The sequence below is a fragment of the Bombus impatiens genome, unplaced genomic scaffold (genome assembly GCF_000188095.3).
Source record: "Bombus impatiens unplaced genomic scaffold, BIMP_2.2 scf_0144, whole genome shotgun sequence".
NCBI lineage: Eukaryota > Metazoa > Arthropoda > Insecta > Hymenoptera > Apidae > Bombus > Bombus impatiens.
The window spans coordinates 51307-76052 of record NT_176563.1 but is presented as its reverse complement, the minus strand read 5'-3'; the positions used below and the strand labels follow the sequence as shown (position 1 = coordinate 76052).

Here is a 24746-nt window from a genome sequence, read left to right as displayed (position 1 = left end):
CCCGCCGCTTCTGAAAGGCGGCGAGGTGGTGTCGGACTTTACCAACTAAAACCCTACGGTGGTCTACTTTACGTTCAAAAAGGATGCCCTGGGACCTCTTTCGAATTACTGCCAAAATACTTCTGTGTCTTCTCCCATTCTGGGTGAGTCGTTCCTAGATTGGTTCGGGCATTGGGAGAAACCACTCCTCTCAACGCTATTCCCTGGGCCGTCGTCCAAATCTGAGGAGAATTCGTAATCTATTCTATACACGTTTCATCTCCATTCCTCGCCAGACGTCTTAGGATATTACTGTTTCGACCACTCGCGGAGAGACGCGATCGCGAGATAGCACGTCAGCGTGAGTCGTAAATTCCCGTTACGCGGGAGTCGGAAATTCCCGTTACGATTAGATAATCGACGCCACGAAATGATCGATCCCCTATTAGGATAATAGGGGTGGTTCGATTGAGGTTACACTGAATGAACAGGTATAACTTAATGTTTATTCCAACAACCTTGTAAAGAAGATAATTATACTGGTGCGTATGCACGAGTTAAGTAAGTGATTGATTTAATTATAGAAACCCGGTGATGACATGTTGACTATTCTAACGATGAAGAATAAGTAAGGTAAAGTGACGATGCTGTATCGGAGAAAAGCTCTAGTCGTGGGTGTGTCTAACGCAAGGGACCATCGGATTTGTTGATGACAATTTTGGTTAGGAAAGTGAGGGCGGTAGACATTGCTTCTGATTGGATAAAAGAAGTTTAGCGGACTAGGAAGGTCTTAGCCGCCCTCGATAGGAAGTTGCTAGTGGGAAGCATCGTACGTGAGAAAAACTAACTGTCCCGTGTCAAGCCGCAGTAGACAATACTCTTTAGAAGGCAATTTAAAAAAAGGATATTTGTTCGGTCTGAAAGACCTTAGCTAGCAAATTCCTGATATGATGGGTCCTTGAGATTATTGAGGGTACGCAGTAAGGAAGAGCGGACATCTGGTTCCTATCTTGCCCGCGGTGTGTGGCCTGGTCTAGGTAGAGGGTCGCCCGACGTAACAATTACATTCGCTGCAAAGTTGAAAAAGATCAAGTAAACGTAATCGAGACATGGAGAAATGATATTTATATGAGAAAGAAAGCATAAGTTACTAATATAAATAATAGATTTTATTAAAAATAAGGTATACAGTGTATATACTAAATATTACGTGCACGATATTAAGAGTTATCTTGTGTATTTCACATAAAACAAAACATATTGTAGTATCTTACTATTACAATTAGTTTACTTACAATAAGTACAGGTGTTGATTAAATAGGAAACGATGGTTGTTTAACGCGAACTAAACGCAACAACGTGTTACAATTTAAACAACTAAATAGTTAATTCGCAATTCTCGTCACCACGGATCCAACACTCTCTCACTGACTTCTCGATTCAAACTCTCTGAATTCTCAACTAACGCTCTCCGACTTCTCCACTGATACTGACTGTTAATTCGTCTATGTCCCTTAGCATCTCTTTGTCTTTTGTCTTAACCCCACCACACACGTGTTCCGCAATCGCTCGTGGCTAGGTTTCGTTGGCCATTTCCACGAAACTATCCGATTGAAGGATCGACGACACATTGATGGGCCTGTCGGCACCTCGGCTTTCTCGCGATACTGTTTATGATTCAGCCGATATCTCCTTTTGTCCACAATATTACAATACAATCAACAATTTCACTTTACTTCGATCATCCAATGTAATATAATCATACATATCCGACGGTATCCATTTAAGAAGGAACATAACGTACAATCTCAATACGATTGTAACCGAATGCGGAAATGCCATGGTTAATAACATCTCCCTTTTCTTTTCCGTTACAGTGTGGCTCCCTGGAGATCGGCGAGGAACGCCAGCGTCGGGTCGCTATGATGGAGTCCCTGTGCCAGGTGAACGGCACGAAGAGCAACGGAGGCAACGACAACAGCGCGAACAATGGCAACAACAACAACCACAACTCAGACTGTCCGGATCCGCAGCAGAGGCTGGCTGTGCTCAGTTTCGAGCAAGTTAGACGATTGAATGATGTGATGAACGAGGTGGTGTGCATCCACGGTCGTGGTAACTTTCCTACTTTGGAAGTCAGATTGAGAGACCTGGTTACCGTGGTCCGTAGCAAATTAGAGTCTGACCCGAGCAACGGTGGTGCAGGTATGAGGGTACGGGACATCAGGTTGAACGGCGGCGCGGCTTCTCACGTTTTGGCCACCGAGTCGCAACCGTATAATGATCTGGACTTAATATTCGCCGTGGAATTGTCGAGCGGGCGAAACTACGACAAGGTGAAGGCCGCGGTGCTTGGCTCGTTATTCGATCTGCTGCCAGAAGGTGTGAGCCGTAAACGTATCACCACGTGCAGCTTGAAAGAGGCGTACGTGAGCAAAATGGTGAAAGTGAATAACGACGGAGACCGGTGGTCCTTGATTTCCCTTGGGAACTCACGAGGTCACAGGAACGTCGAACTGAAGTTCGTCGACTCGATGAGGCGGCAGTTCGAGTTCTCGGTCGACTCGTTCCAGATCGTGCTCGACTCGCTGCTCCTGTTCTACGAGTGCAGCAAGCTACCAATTGGCGAGAACTTCTACCCAACCGTGGTCGGTGAATCGGTGTACGGTGATTTCCAGGAGGCGTTATACCATCTTCACAAAAAACTGATCTCGACGAGGCATCCGGAAGAGATCCGCGGCGGCGGCCTGCTCAAATACTGCAATCTCCTGGTTAAGATGTACAAACCCTCTCAGCCTGACTATATAAAAACCCTCGAGCGATACATGTGCTCGAGATTCTTCATCGATTTCCCGGACATCAGCCAGCAACGGGCCAAACTCGAGAACTACCTGTGGAACCACTTCGTCGGTCCCGAGGAGGAAGCCCTCAAGTACCAGTACCTGATGTTGCTTCACAGCGTGGTGGAAGAGTCCACCGTGTGCCTGATGGGTCACGAGAGACGACAGACCCTAGCTCTCATCGAGAACCTTGCGTATCAGGTGTTCTGCCAGGAGCAACAGCAACGATTGACGAATCATCAGCAGGCACCTCCTGGACCGCCCACCACATACGTTTACGCGAACGGTTACTATTACGCTCCAGTGATACCCACCGCGTGCTACACGTGCACGTGCAACTCGTGGATGGCGTGCTCGTCGTGATGCGACATCGACGCCAACGCCATCGTCGCCACTAGCACCGCCATCAACACCGCTACGACCACCACCGGCACGATCACCGATGTCCGCGATAACTCTATGATCTTTATTGACCACGGAACCATCGACGAGCCTCTGCTTACCGACCAGGGGGGCAATCGTCCTCAACCAGGTTACGATCGACGTAATTCGGATCGTCGTGGTTCGTGTTTATCCAACAATCTCGAGAAAGACGCTTGTCGATCATTGATCGTTCACGACAGCGGGTCAAAGGAGCAAAATCGTTTGCTCCTCAGTTGACGCTTGGACACGCGTCGAACATCGAACACCGACCGAACCAGAGTGTGACGTAGACGAGAAAGATTCTCGTCGGAATAAAACGGAGGAAGATAAAACCCGCGGTGATCGATTCGCCAAATGGATCGTGGGAGGACGGTGTTTATCGTTCGAGAGGGTTGGTGACAGTGAACAAAAACAACAAAAACGAAAGAAACAGCTTCGCGGAAGACTGAAGAGATCCAGGAGAAGATCAAATTCTAACCTAACAGCAGAAACATTTGTAATACTGCGCGTTTACGTCCCGGTGTATCTTTCTGTTTCTCCTGGGCGCGTTTATTCAACTCCGGTGGACGATCAGTTGTCGCGGGAGGAAGGACCAAAACACAATGGTATTTGCTGTAAAAACGGTCGTAGGGGATCAACAGAGAGACTAAAGACTCCAAACGAAATAAAAAAAAAAAAACAGAAAAAAAACGTTGAAATAAAGAAAGATAAAGAAACCAAGCGGAACGAATATATAGAAGAAGTAACAAAAAATGAATGTGTTGTGCCTAACGAATTCGAACGGATGGTGGAGAGAAACGGAAACCGCAATTGCGCACGCGCGGTGAAAACATGCGATGAATATACCCGGTAAACTAATTATACTATTGTCGGTGTGCGCGTCGATGAAACGAGACGGACGCATATATGAGTCGCAACAGTGGCGCGAGAGAGACAGAGACTGTGCGCGCGTTGAGAAAAGAACACACACGCTTTTCAGAGTCCCCGGGAGGACGGTAGCGCCGCCATGCGGTGGCGTCAGTTCACTAAGTGATACCGTATGGAACCGGAAGGAGGGAAGTCAATTTCGAAGGCGGAGGAACGACGACGAAACGGAATCGGAAGCTGTACGGAGAACAATACCGAGGAGTTCGAAAGAAAGGAAAGAGAAGAAGAAAAAACGCCGACGACGAGGGAGAACAAACGAAGGGACAGAGGGCGCCTGGGATCGGATCGGAGAACGAAAGGAACGGCTGATAGATAGCGCGTACGAAGGCGTCCGTCAGCGTTCCACGGTCGCTCCTCTTTCTTTCCTCTTTTCCCAAAACGAAGAAAAAAGAAAAACAAAAAAAAAAAAATGCAAAAAAAGTATATTATAACGAATGAACATATGATGTTTCGAGAAACGTGTAACTAAAGAAAAGGTAGTGGTAACACACACAGATTTCACAAAAAGTAAGCAAAAAGTAAACTCAAACAGATTAAAAATACAAAGAAACATTAACGGGCGTGGCGTTTGCAAAAAAAAAGAATAATTATAAATATATAAATATATATATACTATATTTAAATATATAAATACATGTATAAAATCTATGTATAAATATTAATGTGTGGCTGTGAACACATTTCATTTAGATACTACTGTAACGTGATATATAAGATTGAGAAAAAAAAAATCGAGGATGAGCGGCGCGATCGGTGCGACAACGAGAGAGTTTGTACGCGGAGAGTGTGTGTGAGAGAGAGAGAGAGAAAGTAAAAGGTAGAAGAGAGTAAAGGAAGGAGAAGGTGAACGAGGGGTGAGAGGCGTCTCTACTTGTTTTCTTTTCTTCTTTTTTTTAGTTTCGCGTCAACCAGCGCTGTCACATCGCCTAGACAAAACAGACAAACAAGAACAAAAACCTAAGCAAATAAACAAAAAGAAAACATGGACACTCAAAGAAACAGAGACACCCTCATGTAACGTACATACACGCGAATACTTGGTAAACTGAGACGAATGTTGATCCAGGTAAAAAGAAGCAATCTTATCGTTTACCAAAAGACGCGCGCATAAAAACATGAGATGCTAAAACGACCATCTAGACACTCTTTCCAGTTCTAGTATTATACCAGGGGAAAAAGCACCGTGACTAATCTTGGGATTCATGGAAGGACGTGTCGAAGGAGATTCGAGGTGACTAGAAGACAGAAGCCCTTCATCTTAGCCTGTATACGCGAAACTATACACATAACCACGTACAACGAGTATATGTATGAAGACTATAGGGAAAGAGATAAGTCACATTTTATTGTCGTTCGTATGGGAGCAATTTAAAAATATTTTATCAATCAGCCACATATCGAAATTGTCATCAGAATGCTTGTCAAAATGTTTCTCATATATTAGATATTAGATATCAAAGTACACCCTTTTAGCTACTTTTAGCAACCCCAAAATGAAAAAATTAATATAATCGTATTCATCGTATCTTCCCCTATAATCTTCTTCGTATCTAATCGCATACATTCGTAGATATATAAAAACACATACACACACACACACACACACACACACGTACGTGCGATCGAGCGATCCTTGCGGCGACCCTAGTCTCCGCCGAAGGCGACGGCGAACAGCTTGCATAACTTTCTTTCTTCTCGATACCGATAATTATTTAATACCTTATCCGACTGAACAGCAGCAGCGCCGCTCGCAAAGCAAAATACACGCGCGTTCGCGTGCCTATGTTTCTCCGGCCGTGATAAAACTCATTTGCATAATAAAACGTAGACTCTCGGCGCGGCGAACTTGCAAACTGTATCGTCCCGCGAATCGCTGTCGGTGCGTATACAAACGGGCACGCGTGTGTGTGTATCCGCGTGTGTATAATCTGTTCTATACACGCACAGAGAATATACACCACCAAGCCACGAATCTCCGAGCGTTTTTCGCGCGTCTCAGCAAATCTTTATCTCTCTAACGCGTTGTTCTCTTTCTCTGTTCCTACCTGCAGCACGTAACGCGTAGAATATACAGATAAAACACTCACATACACATATACATACACACACGCACACGCAGGCACGCACGAAGTACAGAGACAGGTGCGTGTAAGCACAGAGAGTAAAGAAGAGAGAGGACGTATATGCTCGCCACTTGGCGTCTCTCTTTTATGTGCGTGTCCGTATCGACTGGTGACCCCGTTAGTCAGCATAGTCAGTCACTTTGCTTGCTCGCTCGCTCACCGGTTAGAACTTAGCCAGGCCTCGTTCGTTCGCTCGCTCACTCTTCCTTTCAGTTTGCAAGCGAAAGTAAAGGCCTAATAAAAAGCCCGCAAACTGGTTTTTCTGGTATATCGCGCGTTAATGCTAAGGAGAGCCAGGCAGGCCGACTAGCAGCGACGTTCTGCACCCGGTGCGCGCCTCTAGCCGCCTGTTCCTTCTGTTTCCATCGCGACCATTTGTTTCCAACCACCTATCGACGATCCCTATCCCTCTATTTCCTTCGTTACGGCTAATTTCTCATCACCTATCGACGATCCTCGTCTCCCTGTTTCCTTCGCTGTCACTAGTTTTCGATCATCAATCGACGTGGCGTTGCTCCTCCTAATAATCATTTTCATTGTTGTTCTTACTATTATCCTCGTCTCTGTGATCTACGGTAGCAATAGCCGGCCGTTACATCGAAGCTTTCGTTCCTTCTTCGTAGCTTCCATCGTCGAATACACTGCGGATGTTCCAGTGGAAAATGGAGAAGATTCGCGAACGTTAATTACATTCTCGATTTGCAACGAAGGGTTTAAGATATTTGTTGTCGTGTTGTCGAAGATGTTATTAGTTTCGATGGTTTTGCATGATTGCGTGGTTGTTCGTAATCGGTAGATGACGGACGTTTGTGCAAATTTAGGTTTTATTTAATTCGTTAAGGAAATGAAATCTAAGCAGACATTTCTGTCGCACACTAATTATCATAAATTGTATGTTTCGAACATTCTTATTCATTATATATATGTAGAGTACATATTCGGCACATTTAAATTTTCCAATAAACAGCATAAACATCCCGTCTATTAATTAGAATTGACAGTTTTGTGTTTCTTTTTAGGATTACATGGTAATTTTGTTAAATGTGAAATATTAGAATGACTTGAGTCGGCACTCTACCGATTTTGGATCGATATTTATATAATGTATCGTATGAAGCGTAGAAAGAAAAGACTTCTTTTTTTCTACCACAACAAGTTTGAAATTTTAGATCGATATGTATCCAGAATGTGTTTAGATAGATCTTAAGAAGCCTCGAATTTGGAACTCGAGATAAATTGTAACTTGCGGAAGTTTGACTTGCGAGTTCAATGGCTGATATAATTAGAGTTTTTCACAACTTTCTTCAAGGAGGATAATTCGATTTCCAACTTGTTCCTACGAAGAGGATTGATTCTTTATTTCTCGTCTACTTTCTCATTCGAACATCAGACGCGAATCTATCAACAATCCATTAAAACATTTCGTAATATCGTCCACTCCGTATATGTCAGTCCGTCTCGTTTAATTCCTAAGAACTTTAAGATCGTATTGATCGTCGATCGTGTCGATCTATTGATCTGTCGATCCAAATATTGACCGTTCTTTTTAACGTAGGTGACAGGATTACAATATATATATATGTTCGTTCGCGCCAAAAAAAAAAACTTAATAAAACGTGTACATACATGTAATCATAAATTGGGAAAAAATTAAAAAAAAAAATTTATCTTCTTTTATCACATTCGTATTTTTACTAATTATATATATATATATTGTTATAAAGTATATCATTGTGTGAAGTTTTTTAAACAATTTTTTATTAGTATAAAAAAAGCTCATCATTTGGCTATGATTCACAGATGTTTATTTTTTTAAAAATTCCCTATATTTTTCTTCTTTTTCGAGATTATTGCTTCATATAAAGAAAAAGTTCGATTTTTAAAATGAAAACGGCTACGGTTTATTTGTCTTTGATGAAGCAAGAGTTTTAAGAATACAAACGCTGAAAATACATTCGATATTTTATAGCCACGTTTCTTTTAGAGATGTCGGAGGATTCATTTGTACGTTCGTTCTTGAAAAAGTCGATCGATTCCGCGGCGATTAATCATGACGTAAAGCATAATAGCCAGATAGATCTTTGAATCTTTCGTCGAGAAATTCTTCTCCTAGACGAGAGATATTCGATAAAAAGCGATCGATCTTTCTCTCATTAATTAACATTTTCATCGAAGCGATATTTGTTGCCCAATTAGGAAATTTTGATCAATTGATAGAACAAGAATTGCACGATTTTTCTGTATCGCGATACTCGACAGACTCGTGAATAGAAAATTTTCTAGTCGGGAAATCAGTCAGGTAAATTAATTAAATTTCAGATACTCGTGATTCTTTGCGATTCTTGTATAAATGAAAAATCTCGAAAACGTGTCAGATTAAAAAGTGGAGTGGACGATTTAGGCAAATTCTAGCTAACTAAAATGAATCCGTATTATTATTTTTATGCTGTATTTCGAACGATCGTTTCTTCTTTCGTTTCGTCCTTCAAGGTGAGTTTCTTCTGATTCGAATCGAGTAGCCAGAGCAAAAATCTAGGGCTCATTGCTAAAGAAGAATATCAAAAAAATATAAATCGTAATATACCGAGAAAATACTCTACGAACCTCGTTCTAGATGATGTGTGTTAGATCTAAGTTTAAAAAAAAAAAATAAGAAAAAACAAAAATAAATAGAATAGACTAAGGGCGAGAAACTACGAGTAACTTCTTCGGTGAATTACAATTAAAAAGAAGTCTGAAGAAACCTTACTGACAAATCTTCTTGCGATATTCTGAGAAATCTGTTCGAAGCTTTGGATTTGTTTCGTAATAAAAATACAAAATTGAATAAATCGAGACGATATTTCGAAAAGGTGAACATGCGTCATCTCGATTAGTCGCTAAAAAGGAAGAGACGTGCGAGTTAAATTATTAAATAGAAAAGCAACGCCAGAATGGAAATAGCTTTTAATCGACAAATAAAAAAAAAAAAAAAAAAAAGAGAAGAAGAAATAAACGATAAATAAATAATTGTTCATCTGCGTTCTAGAACTTCTTGCAAGCGAATTGTAATTAGTCATTGTAATTTTGTATCGTGATCTGTAATTTCGAACGAGCGTGCACCGTGATAAATATGATCTTTCGTTATAGGGGAAGAATCGTAATACGTAAATGTCATCGAGTTGCGTGCGAGCGGATAATAACGAAAGGATGAAACAAGGAAAAACAAGGAGAAGAAAAAAGGAAAACGGAAAACGTAGTCATCTTCCGAGAATCTTGTACCCTGCCTTGGATTTTTCTTTCTTTTTTTCTTCGTTTCCTTTTCGTTTCTCCCGCCCCTTTCTCCATCGATCGCGATCCTTTTTTCTATCGAACGTGAATAATAACCATAATCACCCGCCAACGCCACGTGGACAAATTTTGTACGATTTTGCGCGACTCTGTACTCCGATATGATTATACAATACACATACGCATATTACATATACATACTTATATATATTATATATATGATATACAATGATTTTTTTATATTTGAAAGAGAAGAGAAAATAAAATGCATTTGCCTGACACACCACGATACATGGTTATTATTCAAGGGTTGAAAAACGAGACACGAGCCTCCTCCTCTGTGTCGCGGTTTGTCAGAGTGATGACAAACTCGACGAGATTATACGTTAATTGACCGATCAGCTTAATTGCCGATAAATGGATGAAAAAGAAAAGAAAGAATGGGGATATTTGACGTAATAAAGGATTGAAATGTCAGAAAAAAGGATGAGAAGCAGGTGCTCGTACAGGAGCACAAGTGTTCGAGTTTGTACAGACACCAAGGTTGACTTGTAAAAGATAAACCAAGCATGTTTCGTTGATATTCGATAAAAGATTCTCCACTTCTTCTCTTTTTTCCTTTTTTTTTCTCTTTTTTTTTTTCATTGCTCGATAGACACGATGATTATTTTGTATCTTAAATTTATGCGTTCCGCCTGCTCGTTCGATTCTCTAGCGTTAAACGTGTTATAATTGGTGTCAAAAGTGTTTGTGCGATTAAGCAATATGGTTTCTCCGTAGTCAAATAGTAGCGTGATTCGTTTCAAGGGAAGGGTTGCTCGCATACGGAATAAAGGGAATCGAAATTTGAAGATTATAGAAAAGAGAAATTGTAAAGCTTCGGAAGAATGGAAAAGACAATGACAGCGCTGGAAGGGTAAAGAAGAGAACGATTTAATTATTACGAACCGAGTTTCTTATATTCACCTCCTAGTTCTTTGATTTACTGAAGACCGTCTCACGACCCCTCGAGTTTCTGTCGTAAAAGAAGAGAAAAAGGAAAACCATCTTACGCCGTCGATTCATCATCGTCCTCGAATAATCCCGAATCGTGGACGAAATAAAACAACACTATACACAGATACACGCGTGTACACGACTATTACTCGGTTTCTTGGGTTTTTAAAGCGAGTGAGACAGCGTTGATCGTCTTTTCTCATTGATAACATGCAAAAAAGAAAAACGCGGTGATTAAATTAATCGAAGGACGAAGATCGAGTTTTGAAGCTTTTTCAGATTTTCTAGAAAGAGAGAGAGAGAGAGAGAAAGAGAGAGAGAGTGAGTGAAAGGAAAAAGATAAGGCTGAATCGAGAAACCAAGCCGAAAACGCGATAGAAATGCAACGTCGGAACGGAATTGGGTGAGAGTTCATCGAAAAATCGTTCGCGCGTTCCCGTTTCGAATATTCAGACGCTCGAGTCGAGGATATTCGACGATTTCTCACCCCTTGAATAAAGCATCGAGGTGTAAAGATATTTATAAAAATGAGATCACACTGAATTTCGTTTAACGCAAAATAACTTCGTCTTGGATAAAATGGAAAGTAGAATAATTTTAAGTAATTAAGCGTAAAATTTAAGCGTAAAAGAAATATTCGGAATGCGTCGATTGAAAATCGAGGATAAATGTGCGAGAAGGGGTAGATCTTACGTCTGTGTGAACAGAAACGCGTCGATATTATTACAGTTTTTATGGGAAGAAAATGGCGTATCTGTGCGAGGAGTGACATCAAAGATTGATCAATCGTCGTTCTTTCTTTCCTTTTTTTTTTTTTTTTTTTTTTTTTCTTCTTTTTTTTTTTTTTTTTTTTTTTTTTTTTTTTTTTTTTAAACAGACGCAAGATTAGGGGGTATGAATATCGATTTGCTTGTACGAGTATTCAAGTGGAAGGTTTAATAATAAAGACTATGATTTACACCTGTACACGATTTTCTTATTGCGTACAAATTATTACACTGTACTAATCGTAACGATTTCTTAACATCTGTTGTTTCTAATCGTTTATTAAAAAAGAGAATAATTGTGTGTTCATCCCGAATAGAAAAATTATCATTTTTAAGATCGTTCCGCGTAACTGTTATCTTTTAAAAAAAAAAAAAAAAAAAGAAAAGAGAAAAACAGGATACTCTTCCCGTGATAATCACCTTTTTCACGATAGTCGTCGTCGTATCGTAATCATTGATAATTATTCGAAATTTCGAAATACATAGATAGATTCATCGAAGATCGACGATTTTTCCACTAATTCTTCGTTTTCCTCGCATAGATGCAAAATTCATTAGTTCCTGATGAAACAGTGAAACGCAATCACAACTTTCGTCCAGCGTACGTCCACGAAATCGTAGTCGAACGAAAACGTAATGTAAGTAAGGAGAAGAATCTTAAGTATACGCGTCGAATCTCACCCAACTCTGAATTTGTAAATGAACGATCGTAACGATCCGCGATGAAACACGAGCAAGCCTTAATCGTGTAGATATTATAATCGTATTACGACGATATTATTACGGTAATTCATTAAACCAAAAAAGAGAGAGAGAGAGAGAGAGAGAGAAAGGCACATTGGATAAAGCATAAAGCGTGTAACATAATTTTCGCGACTGGATGATGAAAGAATCTTCGCTTCGAGATCATTTTTTATTACTGTTACATACCTTTTATCGGCATTCGATTTGTATTTTAAGCATAATCAGCTCTTATTTTTAAATTCTTACAGATTCTTTGTCATTTTAAATTTGCCGTTCGATAAAATTATATAATAAACATTTATTTAGAAATCACATCGACTCTCGAAGGCTATCGTGAATGAAATTTGATCCGACGCGAATTTTTTCTTTTAATATCAGCGTTCCGTGATGATATCATTACAGTGTTATTTGCAATTGCGAATTATAATTTTTTAGCCCTCGTCCAGTATCGAGCAACCATAGAACAATTAATCCCCGGTGCTCAATTTTATTAATCTTTTAATTTGTACGCGATTGTTCGACAACAAACTTCCCGCTTATGGTCGCCTCGAAGGGTGAAAAAAAACAACATGAATTTTTATAAAAATTAAAACTGCAGCTAATCGTATTATTTTTCAACGAAAAAGAACAGAAAGATTTTTTTATCGATCGATTATGTAACTAATCAGAACGGACGGTTGTGACGCCGCCGAGTTTCCTATAAAAGCACAATCGAACGATGAACGAAACATGGAAATAAATAGCACGACTCGAAGAGGAACGTTCATCGAAATGTCGTGGAAATTATTCAGCCGACTTGGAGCAGACTGATCGCAGATATACATATTCGATAAGCTGTACAAACGCGATGTTTCTTGATTAGGTTAAGCTGTACGATAACAGAGACCGCGTGTAGTAATCTCGCGAGCTGAGTAATTAGAACATTAGAAGTAGCTTCGTAGAAAAATCGTCTAGAAACATACCGATCGATCGATCGCATGAATTATCGTTTATAATCTAATCAGTAATAATCTCATTGAAGTGAAATCGAACTTTGAAACTAGCTGCACACCTGTCTAAACGAAACACTGTAAGAATATATATATATATATAAATATATATATATTAATATAAACACGAAACAAAGTCTGCGAGTCAATTGTACAGTTCTTTCGATCAATGAAATCTTCGTTTAGACAAGTATCGCAACGATATTGTAATTAAATATCGAATTAAAGCGGACTTTAAACGTCGATACTTGTTAATCAAGTGTGTATTATGATCGGTAGAACGATTACGAAGAACGAAGCTTTCTCTTTCAAATACCATTTGCTCGTGAAATCAATTTTTCGAAAAATTATGGATAGTTGTTAGTAAGTATCGATATTTGCTTAACGTTTAATTATACGATCCCAAGATCTTGTTATTCAACCTGTTAATCGGGAAAACCTAATTAATAAGAGTCACTCGACCACTTGTCAATCTTCTTAGATTGTATATTCTTTTCTTTCTTTCTCTCTTTTTTTTTCGGTCCAGATATCTACTATGTATTATCTGACGCCAGATAAGATTGCAGGTGTCTATGAATTATCGTATCTTTGTAAATCTGATTAAAAGAAATGGGATTCAAACAGGAATTTACTTCAAGTGTCATAACAAGTACTATATTTTGGATATTTTCTATACTTCTGCATATTACGCGACCTCTCCTGTATCCTTGTAACTTTAAATTTCCCATAAGCGCACGAACACCGACGATGTATCCGATGGAAAATTTGCACTAACTTTAATAAATTAATCGCAGATGTTTGTGCGTTTGCAGGAGATTTAAAATGGCAAACTTGAAGGTTTAACTAATTTGGATGAATGCATTGCAGACATATACGAATTTATAGAAAATTTAGAGCCGCAAACAAATTCTTTTAAAATCCATTTACACCATATAATGGGTATTTCTAAATTATTTGAAGACAATTTAATTCAAACTGATTGATTCCTGTTGAATCTTAATTCCGCGATTATAGTAGCTTTTGGCTAAAACTATGACCCTATTAACAGGTTAATCCGTATAATTAAACATCTTCCGTTTAATTCGTTCTACGTGTAAGAAAAATGGCAGGATCTCTCTCCTCCGCACCACTAACAGAGTTGAGGACTCTCTCGACTAGATTCGAAAACGAATTCGATCGCGAACAAACATCACCACGGCCACGTTTCCCTGTATCTTGTACGTAACTTCTTTTGATACTAAACGGTAGAACGCCAAACGCCCCTTTAGAACTCTGTGTATTTCGAGGAAAGCAAACAGAGCACGTAGGTTCGCGGATGCGAACGAAATAATGTCGTATCGATGGACGCGTTTAAAAAGCGACGAACGATCAAACTTTCGTTCAAATATTAAAAGATAATCGGATAAAATGACATTAACGAGGAGTCGAGGAGTCGAAATGGTGAACGATTTTAACGTGCAAATGTCGAAGATGAAAATTCCAGTTTTATTAATTTTTCAGACAGAAACGTATAATGCGAACAAATTTTTCCAAATTGCTTAAATTTATTTTATCTTTATTCGTATACCTGTTATATCTTTATCTGTTTTAATAAAGCGGGGAAAAACGACCAGATCGACGTTTACGATCAATTTCTCTCTCTTTCTCTTGCAATAATTTTTAAAGCTAAGATACATTATTTTACGATATACGAATTGAAACAAAATTTCAATGAACACTTACCATCGTACACGTTCTGTTTTACGATTATTTTAAACGCTAAAGTAAATTGTTCCTCGCAGAACATACAGTCGAAAAACGAATTTCAATCGACACTTACAACCGCTAACTCTATCCTACAGAGCTCTAAAAACTCCAACGAATTATTTTACCATTCGTGACTTTTGTTCGCCTGTATTTTATATTTTACATTCTTTCCTGATAAAGAAATTCGCCTTTCTTCTCCTCTCTCGCTCCACCTCTGTTTGTATCGTTTCGACGTTTGTACGATTCATCGTTTCAATTCGTCGATCGATTGATCGGAAAAGAACGACGACTAGAAAGAAGACAATCGAAAAACGAAAAAAACGAAGACGAAATCGAACGAAACGTAGTTCCATCGATACGATCTGCTGAAGTAACGATAGATTCACGATCGGTAGAACGATTTCACCAATGACAGCGGTGAAATTTTGCGGATAAAGGAAAATACGTGATCCGTAGGATTAAGTAAGAGAGCCGTGTGCGAAAAAAATAAAGACGCTACCGTCGATATACTCCGACGGATAATACGATGTGTGTGCTTGGATGAATGTATGTCGCGTAGAAGAAACCGGGATTTCGGTGAGGAATCGCGATCGAGGTATAGATCGATCGTTTGGATCGATCCTCAATGGCCTGACGAACGGCGTTCGAGCCGTGAATCTTAAAGAATTTCGTGTTGTCGCGAAATCCTTGATATATTGCAATGATATGTACATATATAAATATTTCCTTTTGCAAGAATTCAAATCGATAGAGTAGAAGTTCCTGTTTTCTCGTCTGAATTGTATTCTTCCCCGCGAGGACTACTGTATCGTTGATTTCGTTCAAAGAGAAGAAAATCCTCGCTAATAATTGTTTGCAATAATTAAATGAACGTGCATTTCTTTGTGCCTTCTATAGAAAATATTTGATCGCGAAACATATACAACGTTGATTTCTGATCAATTTCGAAGAAAGAAACGACGAAGATAGAGGATCATAGAACACCAGCGGCCTAAACTGTTCTCATACGAAAGCGATAGAAAGCCTAATTTACCGTGTTGTCTGTGTATCCTCGTACGAAATCTGTTCAATCTCTCGTTCAATCGGTAATCTTCTCCTAGCTACTCGACGATTTTTCTGTTCGATCGATATCATACTGATGATGCTCAAAGTATCCTCGAACGAGCCTCTCTTATGCATTTAACTCGAACAGTGTGTTTTTACAGTCATATTTTATTTACGTATATTATAGTTTCACGCGTTATCGATCGATCGTTTATTCGAAATTGACGAAACAATGGAACGCGATGGTCTCGAAGAAGAGAATAATTTTGTCGATTATAAGTCGAGATTATGGTAAAGATGGAAGAAACAGCGGATAATTGTGGCGACCACGCAAACACGTGAAATTGTAAATGGAAATTAGTTGAAAAGTAGAAGAAACCACAGAGATTGTAATTCTTTGCTGTTGCAATAACTCGACGAACCGAGATTACTTAAAAATACAAAGAATATAGAAAATAAAAGATTTAATAACTCGATAGGAGCTATAAAAATCGAGGTAAATCAAATTGAAAGAAAGCGTTCTTCGCTCGTTTCGAACTAACGGATAGGAATGGTCCTCGAGAAAGTTGACGATAGGACAAATCTTTCTCGATAGAATCAATGGATTCGTTCGATGACGCAAGCTCGAACTGCGAATTTCAACGAAGCATCCTCGATCGCAGGGAAAAAACTCGCGAAATCCCAGACGCTCGCGCCACGATCCTTGTGTGTTTTAAATAATTGCGCAGATTTTATTGAGTAAGATCGATGGACGTGTTGCGTCACTCGCTCGTGTCGGAATTCTACCGAGGAACCGAATATTTTCGAAGAACACGAAAGATAATCGAGGCACGTTTTGCTCCAAAATATATTAATCGAAAGAAACGACGAATCAGACTTATTTTTCTTGTTCCTATCGTTCGATATTCGCGATGCAGCCAGCCATCGGATTATGATGTATTTACAAGAACACGTAATTATTGGCTAAGTATAATCGTGTGTATAAAAATTCCATGGACAAAAGGAACGCCGCTTGTTTCAGAAATCGAATAATTCCACGTTGCAGATGAGACAAAAAGAGTTTCTTGTCTTTACGATTGAGATATCGGCGATTGTTTACGCAACGGTCAATTTCAATTTCACAGAGGTTTATCAATCGAATCACGCTTCTCGTATTTATTAAGTATTCTCCGATAGTTGCGTTGTATCGTGCGTTGTTTTCTTTGAGACTTCGATAGAGGCATCGGTAATTTGTATTCCTTATAAATCGAGAGGAAGAACCGATGAAAAAGATAAGAAATATTCGCTGCGGATGTTTGCAGATCCTTTTTAAAAAGAGGATTAAAAAAAGAAGATAGAAAAAACTGGAAAATAAAATTCACCATGGAAGATCGATGATGTAAAGCTTCCTATAAAACGAATCAACGTGGAATGAAAAGAGAACAAGAAAATTAACGATCGGAATTATCGATACTCTGAAACAGAACTTCTATTATTATTATTATTATTCTATAGAAAACTATTCATCGTAGAAATTTGAAAAGGAAGATTAACGAACGAAGCGATGGATAATTCGAAATGCTTGCTAAAAAGATGGTATCGTTAGTGGGAGCAAAACAGTGTTCGCGAGAAATCTAAAGCAGACTATCTTCGACTATTTCGAAATAGACACGAGGGACGAGCAACACGCGTTTTACCACTTACGATTAGCATCGTGTACGAATCATTTAGTTCTCATTCCTTCGTGGGATCCTCGGTGATGCCAGATATTCTCCCTCGACTTCTTTTGTACCAGGCGATTTAGCCACCTTAAGTACGACTTAATAACGTGCGAATTAATCAAACGATACACACGCACGATCTTCTCAGATACATTGTTTAAAACGAATAAAAGAATTAAAGAAAAAAAGATTTAAAAAAAAGCGTAAAAGAAGATGAGAGTACAGGTGAACCGTTTTTTCTCGGATGTTTACACGATGTGCGAGGACGAACACATATAAGCGGAAGGGACGAAACGAAGGGAAGCATTTCTCGATCTGGCATCACTCGACGAGGAGAAGATACGTAGATCGAGGAAACGCGACGGCACTTGTGTCCGTTTCCGCTCGCTGCTCCACTGTGAACATCACCGTTCTGTCGCTCCTTCGAACGTTGCTTTGTTTAAGCAACGACGACTTTGTGGTGAAAAGAAAAAATCGTATAAAAAGAGATGGGACGGAATTGAATTGAAAAATTACGGGAAAAAAGGGGAATAAGTTTAAACGATAAATCGCGTGAAAAGGTGGGAAAGATTTACGAATTTGAATGAAAAATTGCGTAAGAAGGGTGATAATCGCATTTTTATTGATAAATCGCGTGGAAATGGAGAAGATCGAGTTACTCGTGAAAAATTGAATGGAAAGGGGAGGAATATAATTACTCGAGTGAAAAATCGCGTGGAAAGGCAGAAGATGGAATTTAATCTGTCCGCTTGATGATAGTAGAAAAAAGTGATTTTCTTTCTATGTAATGTTTCCATAAAAAATGCCACGTTTCTTGTCTATCGTTAGCAAAGATATAAATGAACATTCGCGTTATATGTTCAGAGAAATGGATTTTTCTTTTTGTTTTTAAGAGAACATTTTATTAGTTTCGTGGATTCTTGCGTGGAACGTGCCGTTCTAGATTTAAGATCGATGTTCGATTCGACCCATTGGAAGCCTGTTTTAACTCTACTACGCTCTTCAAGACGTTTTCGATTCGATTCGTATTTCTCGGTCGTTGGAAAAATTGATTAAGTTTAAAGAAAATATGAGAGAATCGTTATTAAAATTCTCGTTTCAATTTTATGCGAAATATTAAGGGTCTTTTTATTTACTGAAACGAGAATAGAAAAATTCGAAGATCGTGGTTGAGTTAGCCGTTAGTTTTCGATGTCAAGCAACGACGTTTTCCTCTTTCTTTATTTTTCAAGTAATGAAATCGGCGATACTGATGACGAACGTTTCTATATGAAACGCGTCGTATTATTTTTTTAATCTAGCAACGCCTCGTTGTTTCGTATATTTTTTCAGAGAATGAACATTTTTACGATCGAAGAGAAGATTCGATCAAATAGTTTTATGTTGTTTCGATTCTAAGCGCAATTCCAATGGGTTGGTCGTTTTAAAATTGAATTTCTTTACGTATAAAGCTTGTGTATTTTATTATATCGACAAACGTGGAGTTTCGTTTGAAAAAGACGAAACCCAATTTGATTGTCACAATGTGAAAAATAGAAAAGCCAAAAGAAACAAAGATTATATATAACAAGAAGAAGAAAAAAGAAAGAAGCGAAAAAAGGGAGGTTGAGCAATCATGGTATTCAGCCAACATAGTGTAGTAATATATATAAGTATAAATCGGTTAATAATTAAGTAAAGTGAAATCAAGAAAATGAAGTATCAAAATTAGTATGTAAAACAGAAGAATATAAGAAGGAAGCGTAAAAATAAATTACAGATTGTATAAAATACTCGAATCAACGATGAATGACTCGAAATGGGAGAATTTACAATTTGAAGCTCAAGCAGATGTATAGTATAAATGTTCGACCTCTCGCGATTCATTTCCGCTTTTACGTAACGGGGATTCGATTTACTATAATTCTGTGCATAATCGAATAATATCTTTGGTTGTAAGTGCGTCCGTCGTAATCTGGAACAGAGATCCTTTTTAACATACTTGAACAAGGGGAATCACAATATAGTTTGCACTCAATTGCGATAATCGAACTCTTTTCTCATAAATGTTTCTTTGTTTCCTACGAAAATACGATCGTACAAAGATGCATATTTTTCAGTAATTTCCAACCAGACTTTGAGCCTAACGATCGCCTACTCAAACCTTTTTTCCCCCAAAATTATTATACAATTTCGTAGATTTGAAGAAAATTTATGCCAATTTCTTTTTATGATTCCCAATTTGGTTTGCAAGGGATTTAAAAAATATTAATAAAAATAATAATTAATATTATAGTTAATATATCAATTCTTTTCTAAGACTAAGATATCTGTTCAGATTACGAAGAGTGCGCGTGAAAAGAAGAAAAGAAGAAACCACAAGCTTATCGCGAAGAAAGCAAGATTTTCGATTAGAGTCTGAAATAACCGGAAGTGCTCTTCATCTTCGTCGGCGGACCGAGATTTTCGACAGACTTCCGGTTACAGACGACGAAATTGTTTGCGATTCGCTTTTTTTTTTTTACTCTCCTCTTCGATAGAATCCGTTTTCCCTTCGAAAGATGTGATCGTTCCCCTGGAAACGACCCGATCGAGCTGTACTTGTCTGTTTTTCGAACGCGTGTATCGAAGAAGAAGAAGAAAAGAAAGAAAACGGATGAAAAAGGGAGGGTAGTATAAAAGATTAGACGATAGAGATAGGCAAAGGAAAATGTGAGACAACGACACACGCACATAAGGCGTATGGAAATAAATAGACTCGATGATGATTGCTATTGTTAATCGATCATCGACGATTAACTTGTAAGAGGATATTGCGGCGATAAATAGCGAAGTTTAATATTACCCGTTTGTATACTAAGGAGAAAATTTACAAAAAAAAAAAAAGGCGAAGTAAATGTGGAAAAATAATAAACGACAAGAATGTAAGAGATGGAGAAATATTATATATATATATATACGTATAATATTTAATTTGTAATAGGGAATACATAAATATTATATGTGCATATATGCGATGTAAGTAATATAGAACGTATGTGAGAGAGAAAGAGAGAGCTATTTTGTAGGATGAGTTCGAAGAGTGCGTAAGTGGGCGGCGATTTACTTCTTTTTTTATTTCTCTGACTTGCCCATGAATATATATTCCCATATGTAAGAAATGTTATAAGGATTACCTATAAAACATGAAAATAAATATCATGTAAACACCGAGAATATTAACCGCGTTTTCTTTTCATCCGGACAATCCTATGCTTCGTTATGCAAATTTCCTTTGCTCGTATATTTCATCGAGATGTAACTTTTCCAACGAGTTGTAAACTTTTCCAATTTTCCCCCTTCCTAAGCAGATATCGCCTGGGTTATTCCTCGATTGGAATTTTTTAACAAACGTTCCCATTAATAAATCAAGTTTAGTCGCGAGATACGCGACAAATTTTCCGTGTAAACGCTGACTAAATTTTTATTTCATCGAAGAATAATCTTATTAATTTCTCGTTAAATTGTAAACTGTTCGCGCATACATTCGTCTTTGCATTTTCTCCGTGAATATAATGTAACAGAATCTCGTAATGTATATTATTCTGAACTTCGATCGTTAACGTCCAATGGTCACACACGTCTGCTCATTCTTCGAGGTTTAATAAGGTCACGCGTGGAAAGATTAAATCTTGTGCAGCTATTTTATCGCTACTTTGAGTTGAAAAAGCATAAGATATTCTTTATACGTCCCTAAACAAAAGTTTACAGGATTCAGTAATCCCTACAAATAAAGAACCAGTGTTTTTTAATATAAAAAAAAAAAGATAAAAGAAACCTGTATTGAACCTAAATAAAAAATCATCTAAATAGAAAAATATAATGAATCGTCTCTTTTTTAACGAAACAAGCGAAAAGTGAAAAAAAGTGGCGACATTAAAATTAAAAACCTATTGTAAGTACAATTATTCATATTATCCCTTTGTAACGAGTATAGTACTTGTATAAGCAAATCGCTCGTTGTTTGATAAATCGGGCACTAATTATGTAGCTAAAAAATAAAATTTCTCAATTTACGAAATATAAAGTTGATCGATCTACAAATTATCTTTCTTTTTCGATTACGTATTCTGTAATAATCGGAAAACGAATAAAAATGAATTCGTTGCATTATTGCCATATGTTCTCCAATTTGCTTCGATCTTTCCATCATCGGCTGGAGGAAACGAGAGGAACAAAAGTTAAAAAAGGAAAGACGAAAAGAGAAAATCGAGCCGGTGAACGAGAAACAATCGAGGCTAAAGGCGATGAATAAATTTCTCCTAGCGATTTCCTAAATGCCGGCTTCGGATCGTAGTTACGCAAGGTCGCCGCAAAACTTCGAATGCAATTATTCTGTTGCAACTTCGCCGCCGGATTGCTCCAGTTGTTCGAACGCGACCGCGGCGCGCGTTCCAGGAATTTTCCTGTTTCAATGCTAGACAACGTTTCGTTAATTTTCGTTTAACCTTCCAATCTGTCCCCGCCGCCGTTTCAATCGAACCGCGTTCAGCTCTGTCACTGACAAATGCCTTCGAATCGCTCGTTTCTTCAGAAGAAACGACATGATTTCGTAAGAGAACGACGCGTTTTTCGAGCGGAGAAGTTTAAATAGTCGGCGATGTTCGCGAATAAAGAACTTAAAAATGATTTTCTTACGAGAAAATTGTAAATTTTGCGAAGGATACTGAAAGTATTTTTTATCGTAGTAATTTATTTATACGGATAGAATAACGTGTATGTGTATGGATGTATGGTTTGTTGTAATTTAGGATATCTTCTGTCAACGATTTACAATTTGCCAAACGCGAAACAGAGTTCCGATTACGATGAAACACGATTGTTTTTAAAGATGTAGAATTCCATATGGAATATCAAAATAATTTATTTGCGCCAGAATAATTTTAGCCCTTGGAACCGTTTGCAAGACGGAGCTACGATACAGTAGAGTTCGTGAATTATTTTAACTTACCGATGTTATTGTCAAAAATGTGCAATTTATCGACGTTATTAATCTGTGAATTTGATCATTTGGAAATTTGCAAGCTCGCAGGTTTTAAAGTTTGGAAGATTTCAAAGGCTGAGGAGTACAAAATCGAAAAGTTCGAAGCTGTGAAAAATTGAAAATTGGAAGTTTCGAATCTGCAAAAATTCGAAGGTACGAAATTTTGATAATCTGAAAAATGAAAGATTCGCCGATTTAAAAATCGGGAAATTCGGTGTCTCTCGGATTTAAAATTTCCCAAATCAACGCAGCAAACGGAAATACTTCGCTGGAACAGTAAAATTTAAATCTAGAATCGTCTATCTACCAATTTACTCTCAGAAGCAAATAGAAAGCTCTTGGCATTCGACTCGAATTTCCCTATATACTTCGTCGATACACGTTCCATCGCTTCGAAGATTCCTTTACTTTGCCCGAATCCGCGATTTTCTCTAGTGGCTCGACCATTTCAAAGGGCACGGGGTGAGCGATAACTTCCGGTTACGTGGAAGTCTCTGGTCAGAATTTTCGAAGGCGGTCGCGTTTCGCGCCACTGATCTACGTTAAATGTCGTTAAAAGTTCGGACGTCACGGTCAGTTGATCCACGGAATGCGTTTGAACGCGTTGGCGGCAGCGATTGAAACTCGTAAAATTCGCTTTTCACGCGCTCGCATACATTTGCATGAACAAGGAATAATCAACCGCCGACTGAATTTCGTATGCCTACGAAACGAACCGAGAGCGACTGGTTTCTTCGTCTAGTGTTCGCCGCCGACTATCTTTCCTTCTAAAATGATCGTGCATTGGCATTAATGCAGCACTGCCTATCCCATAAATCACGTGAAAAAAACACTCCGTTCAAAGATCCATAGCAGCTTCAAACTAAAATTAAGATCAGATGGAGCAACGAAGGAATATCAAGGTATCTTCAGGAGAAAGGGAAGACAGGAAAGCTAAAAATGTCGACGAGATTCGAGTTAAGAAACGAAGGTGGCAGGCTAGCAGATATTGGCTGGATACCGAGCAGAAGATGAGCAGGATATGCGGGACGCGTGAAGAAACAGCATTGCATATGATGACAATATGTGAAGCAACGAGGGTAAGTATCAGGGTGAAGTAATTGATGGACGACAGTGGAAGAAATATAGATCGAATGAAAAGACTGATCGAAAGTGGAAGCTAAAAGAGCAGGTGAAAAGAGAAAGTGGCGAAACCAAGCAAACATTCAAAGTCTAAGCTTCTAACTTATAAATGTTGCTATGGTTGTAAAGTAGGTATCAAATAGGTTTAATTTTGTTAATCGTCTTAAAGGTTTATCTTTTCTTGTTTGTTTAAATTAAGCTAGAAATAGATATAAATATAATATACGTTGATGTAAGCGGTAGAGATCTTGAGTTGGTAAAAGATTAAGAAATCTCGTATGTAACCCGACAGGGGCAACGTTGTTCGATAGAAAAGAAAAAGGAAAAAGAACTGAAGTTAAAATCTGCGATGGAACTAGCGCAATGTGTTTCTCAACAAATGTCGATTCTCTTCTCGATGATTCCGATCTTTGTTTGTGAAACGAACCTCGAGCTTCCGAGTAAAAGGACATTGGCAATCTTGTGGATCTTAAAGATATAGAATCATACGGGTTCCTCGTATTTAGAGATAGACAAATTTATAATTTTGAATTATAATAATCGACCATTGGTCGATGTGAAACGGAATAAATAGGTATATTTAATTTTGATTTTTAATATCGATATTCATATTTAATATTATTCTTCCGAGTAACAAGCAAATCATGGACAGATGGTATTATTTTGAAAAGAAAAGGAATAAAAAGAAATATTCAAATTCATTATTTGATAAGGACGAATTTGGTAAAAATGAAACGTCCGAAAGGTGCATTAAGATTTAAAAAAGAGACTGATGAAGTTTTTAAAGTTTCTTGGCAAAGGATAAAGAAGATAAAAAGACATGGGGCACTGCTACTGCCTTTGAATATTCGAAGCATTAAAAAACAATCTAAAACACTTGGTATAGAATTGCCGTGAGTTTACAGATTCTCTAGAAATCTTCATGATCTCCCACGAGAGACTTCCCCGCTTAATCGCAACATTCCACACGTTTCCAGAATGTTTCGAGTCAGCGCCTCTCAAGTTCTCCGCAAGATATTCAAAGTATTTGATATTTAAAAAATTGCAACTTTCTCTCGCGGGAGGTACGCTCCT

The 24746-nt window shown here is 38.3% G+C and overlaps 1 protein-coding gene and 1 long non-coding RNA gene across 5 annotated transcripts in view; both read left to right on the top strand.

Moving 5' to 3' along the window:
- LOC100742419 (terminal nucleotidyltransferase 5C) overlaps positions 1-4581 on the top strand; it is a 156762-nt gene extending 152181 nt beyond the window's left edge. For 3 of the 4 annotated variants that reach the window (XM_003487208.4, XM_012382158.3, XM_012382157.3), the window contains exon 2: positions 1857-3921. In XM_003487208.4, the coding sequence (XP_003487256.1) occupies positions 1857-3182 (1326 nt within the window). In that variant the 3' untranslated portion in view covers positions 3183-3921. Of the gene's footprint in view, positions 1-1856 lie in introns of all 4 variants that reach the window. The other variant, XM_012382159.2, reaches the window with a different exon arrangement.
- A 1113-nt stretch (positions 4582-5694) lies between these two features.
- On the top strand, positions 5695-20743 carry LOC105680376. The gene is made up of 3 exons (XR_001102060.3): positions 5695-7579; positions 10060-10065; positions 17468-20743. It is a non-coding gene; the product is annotated as an uncharacterized LOC105680376 (long non-coding RNA).
- The last annotated feature ends 4003 nt before the right edge of the window (positions 20744-24746 follow it).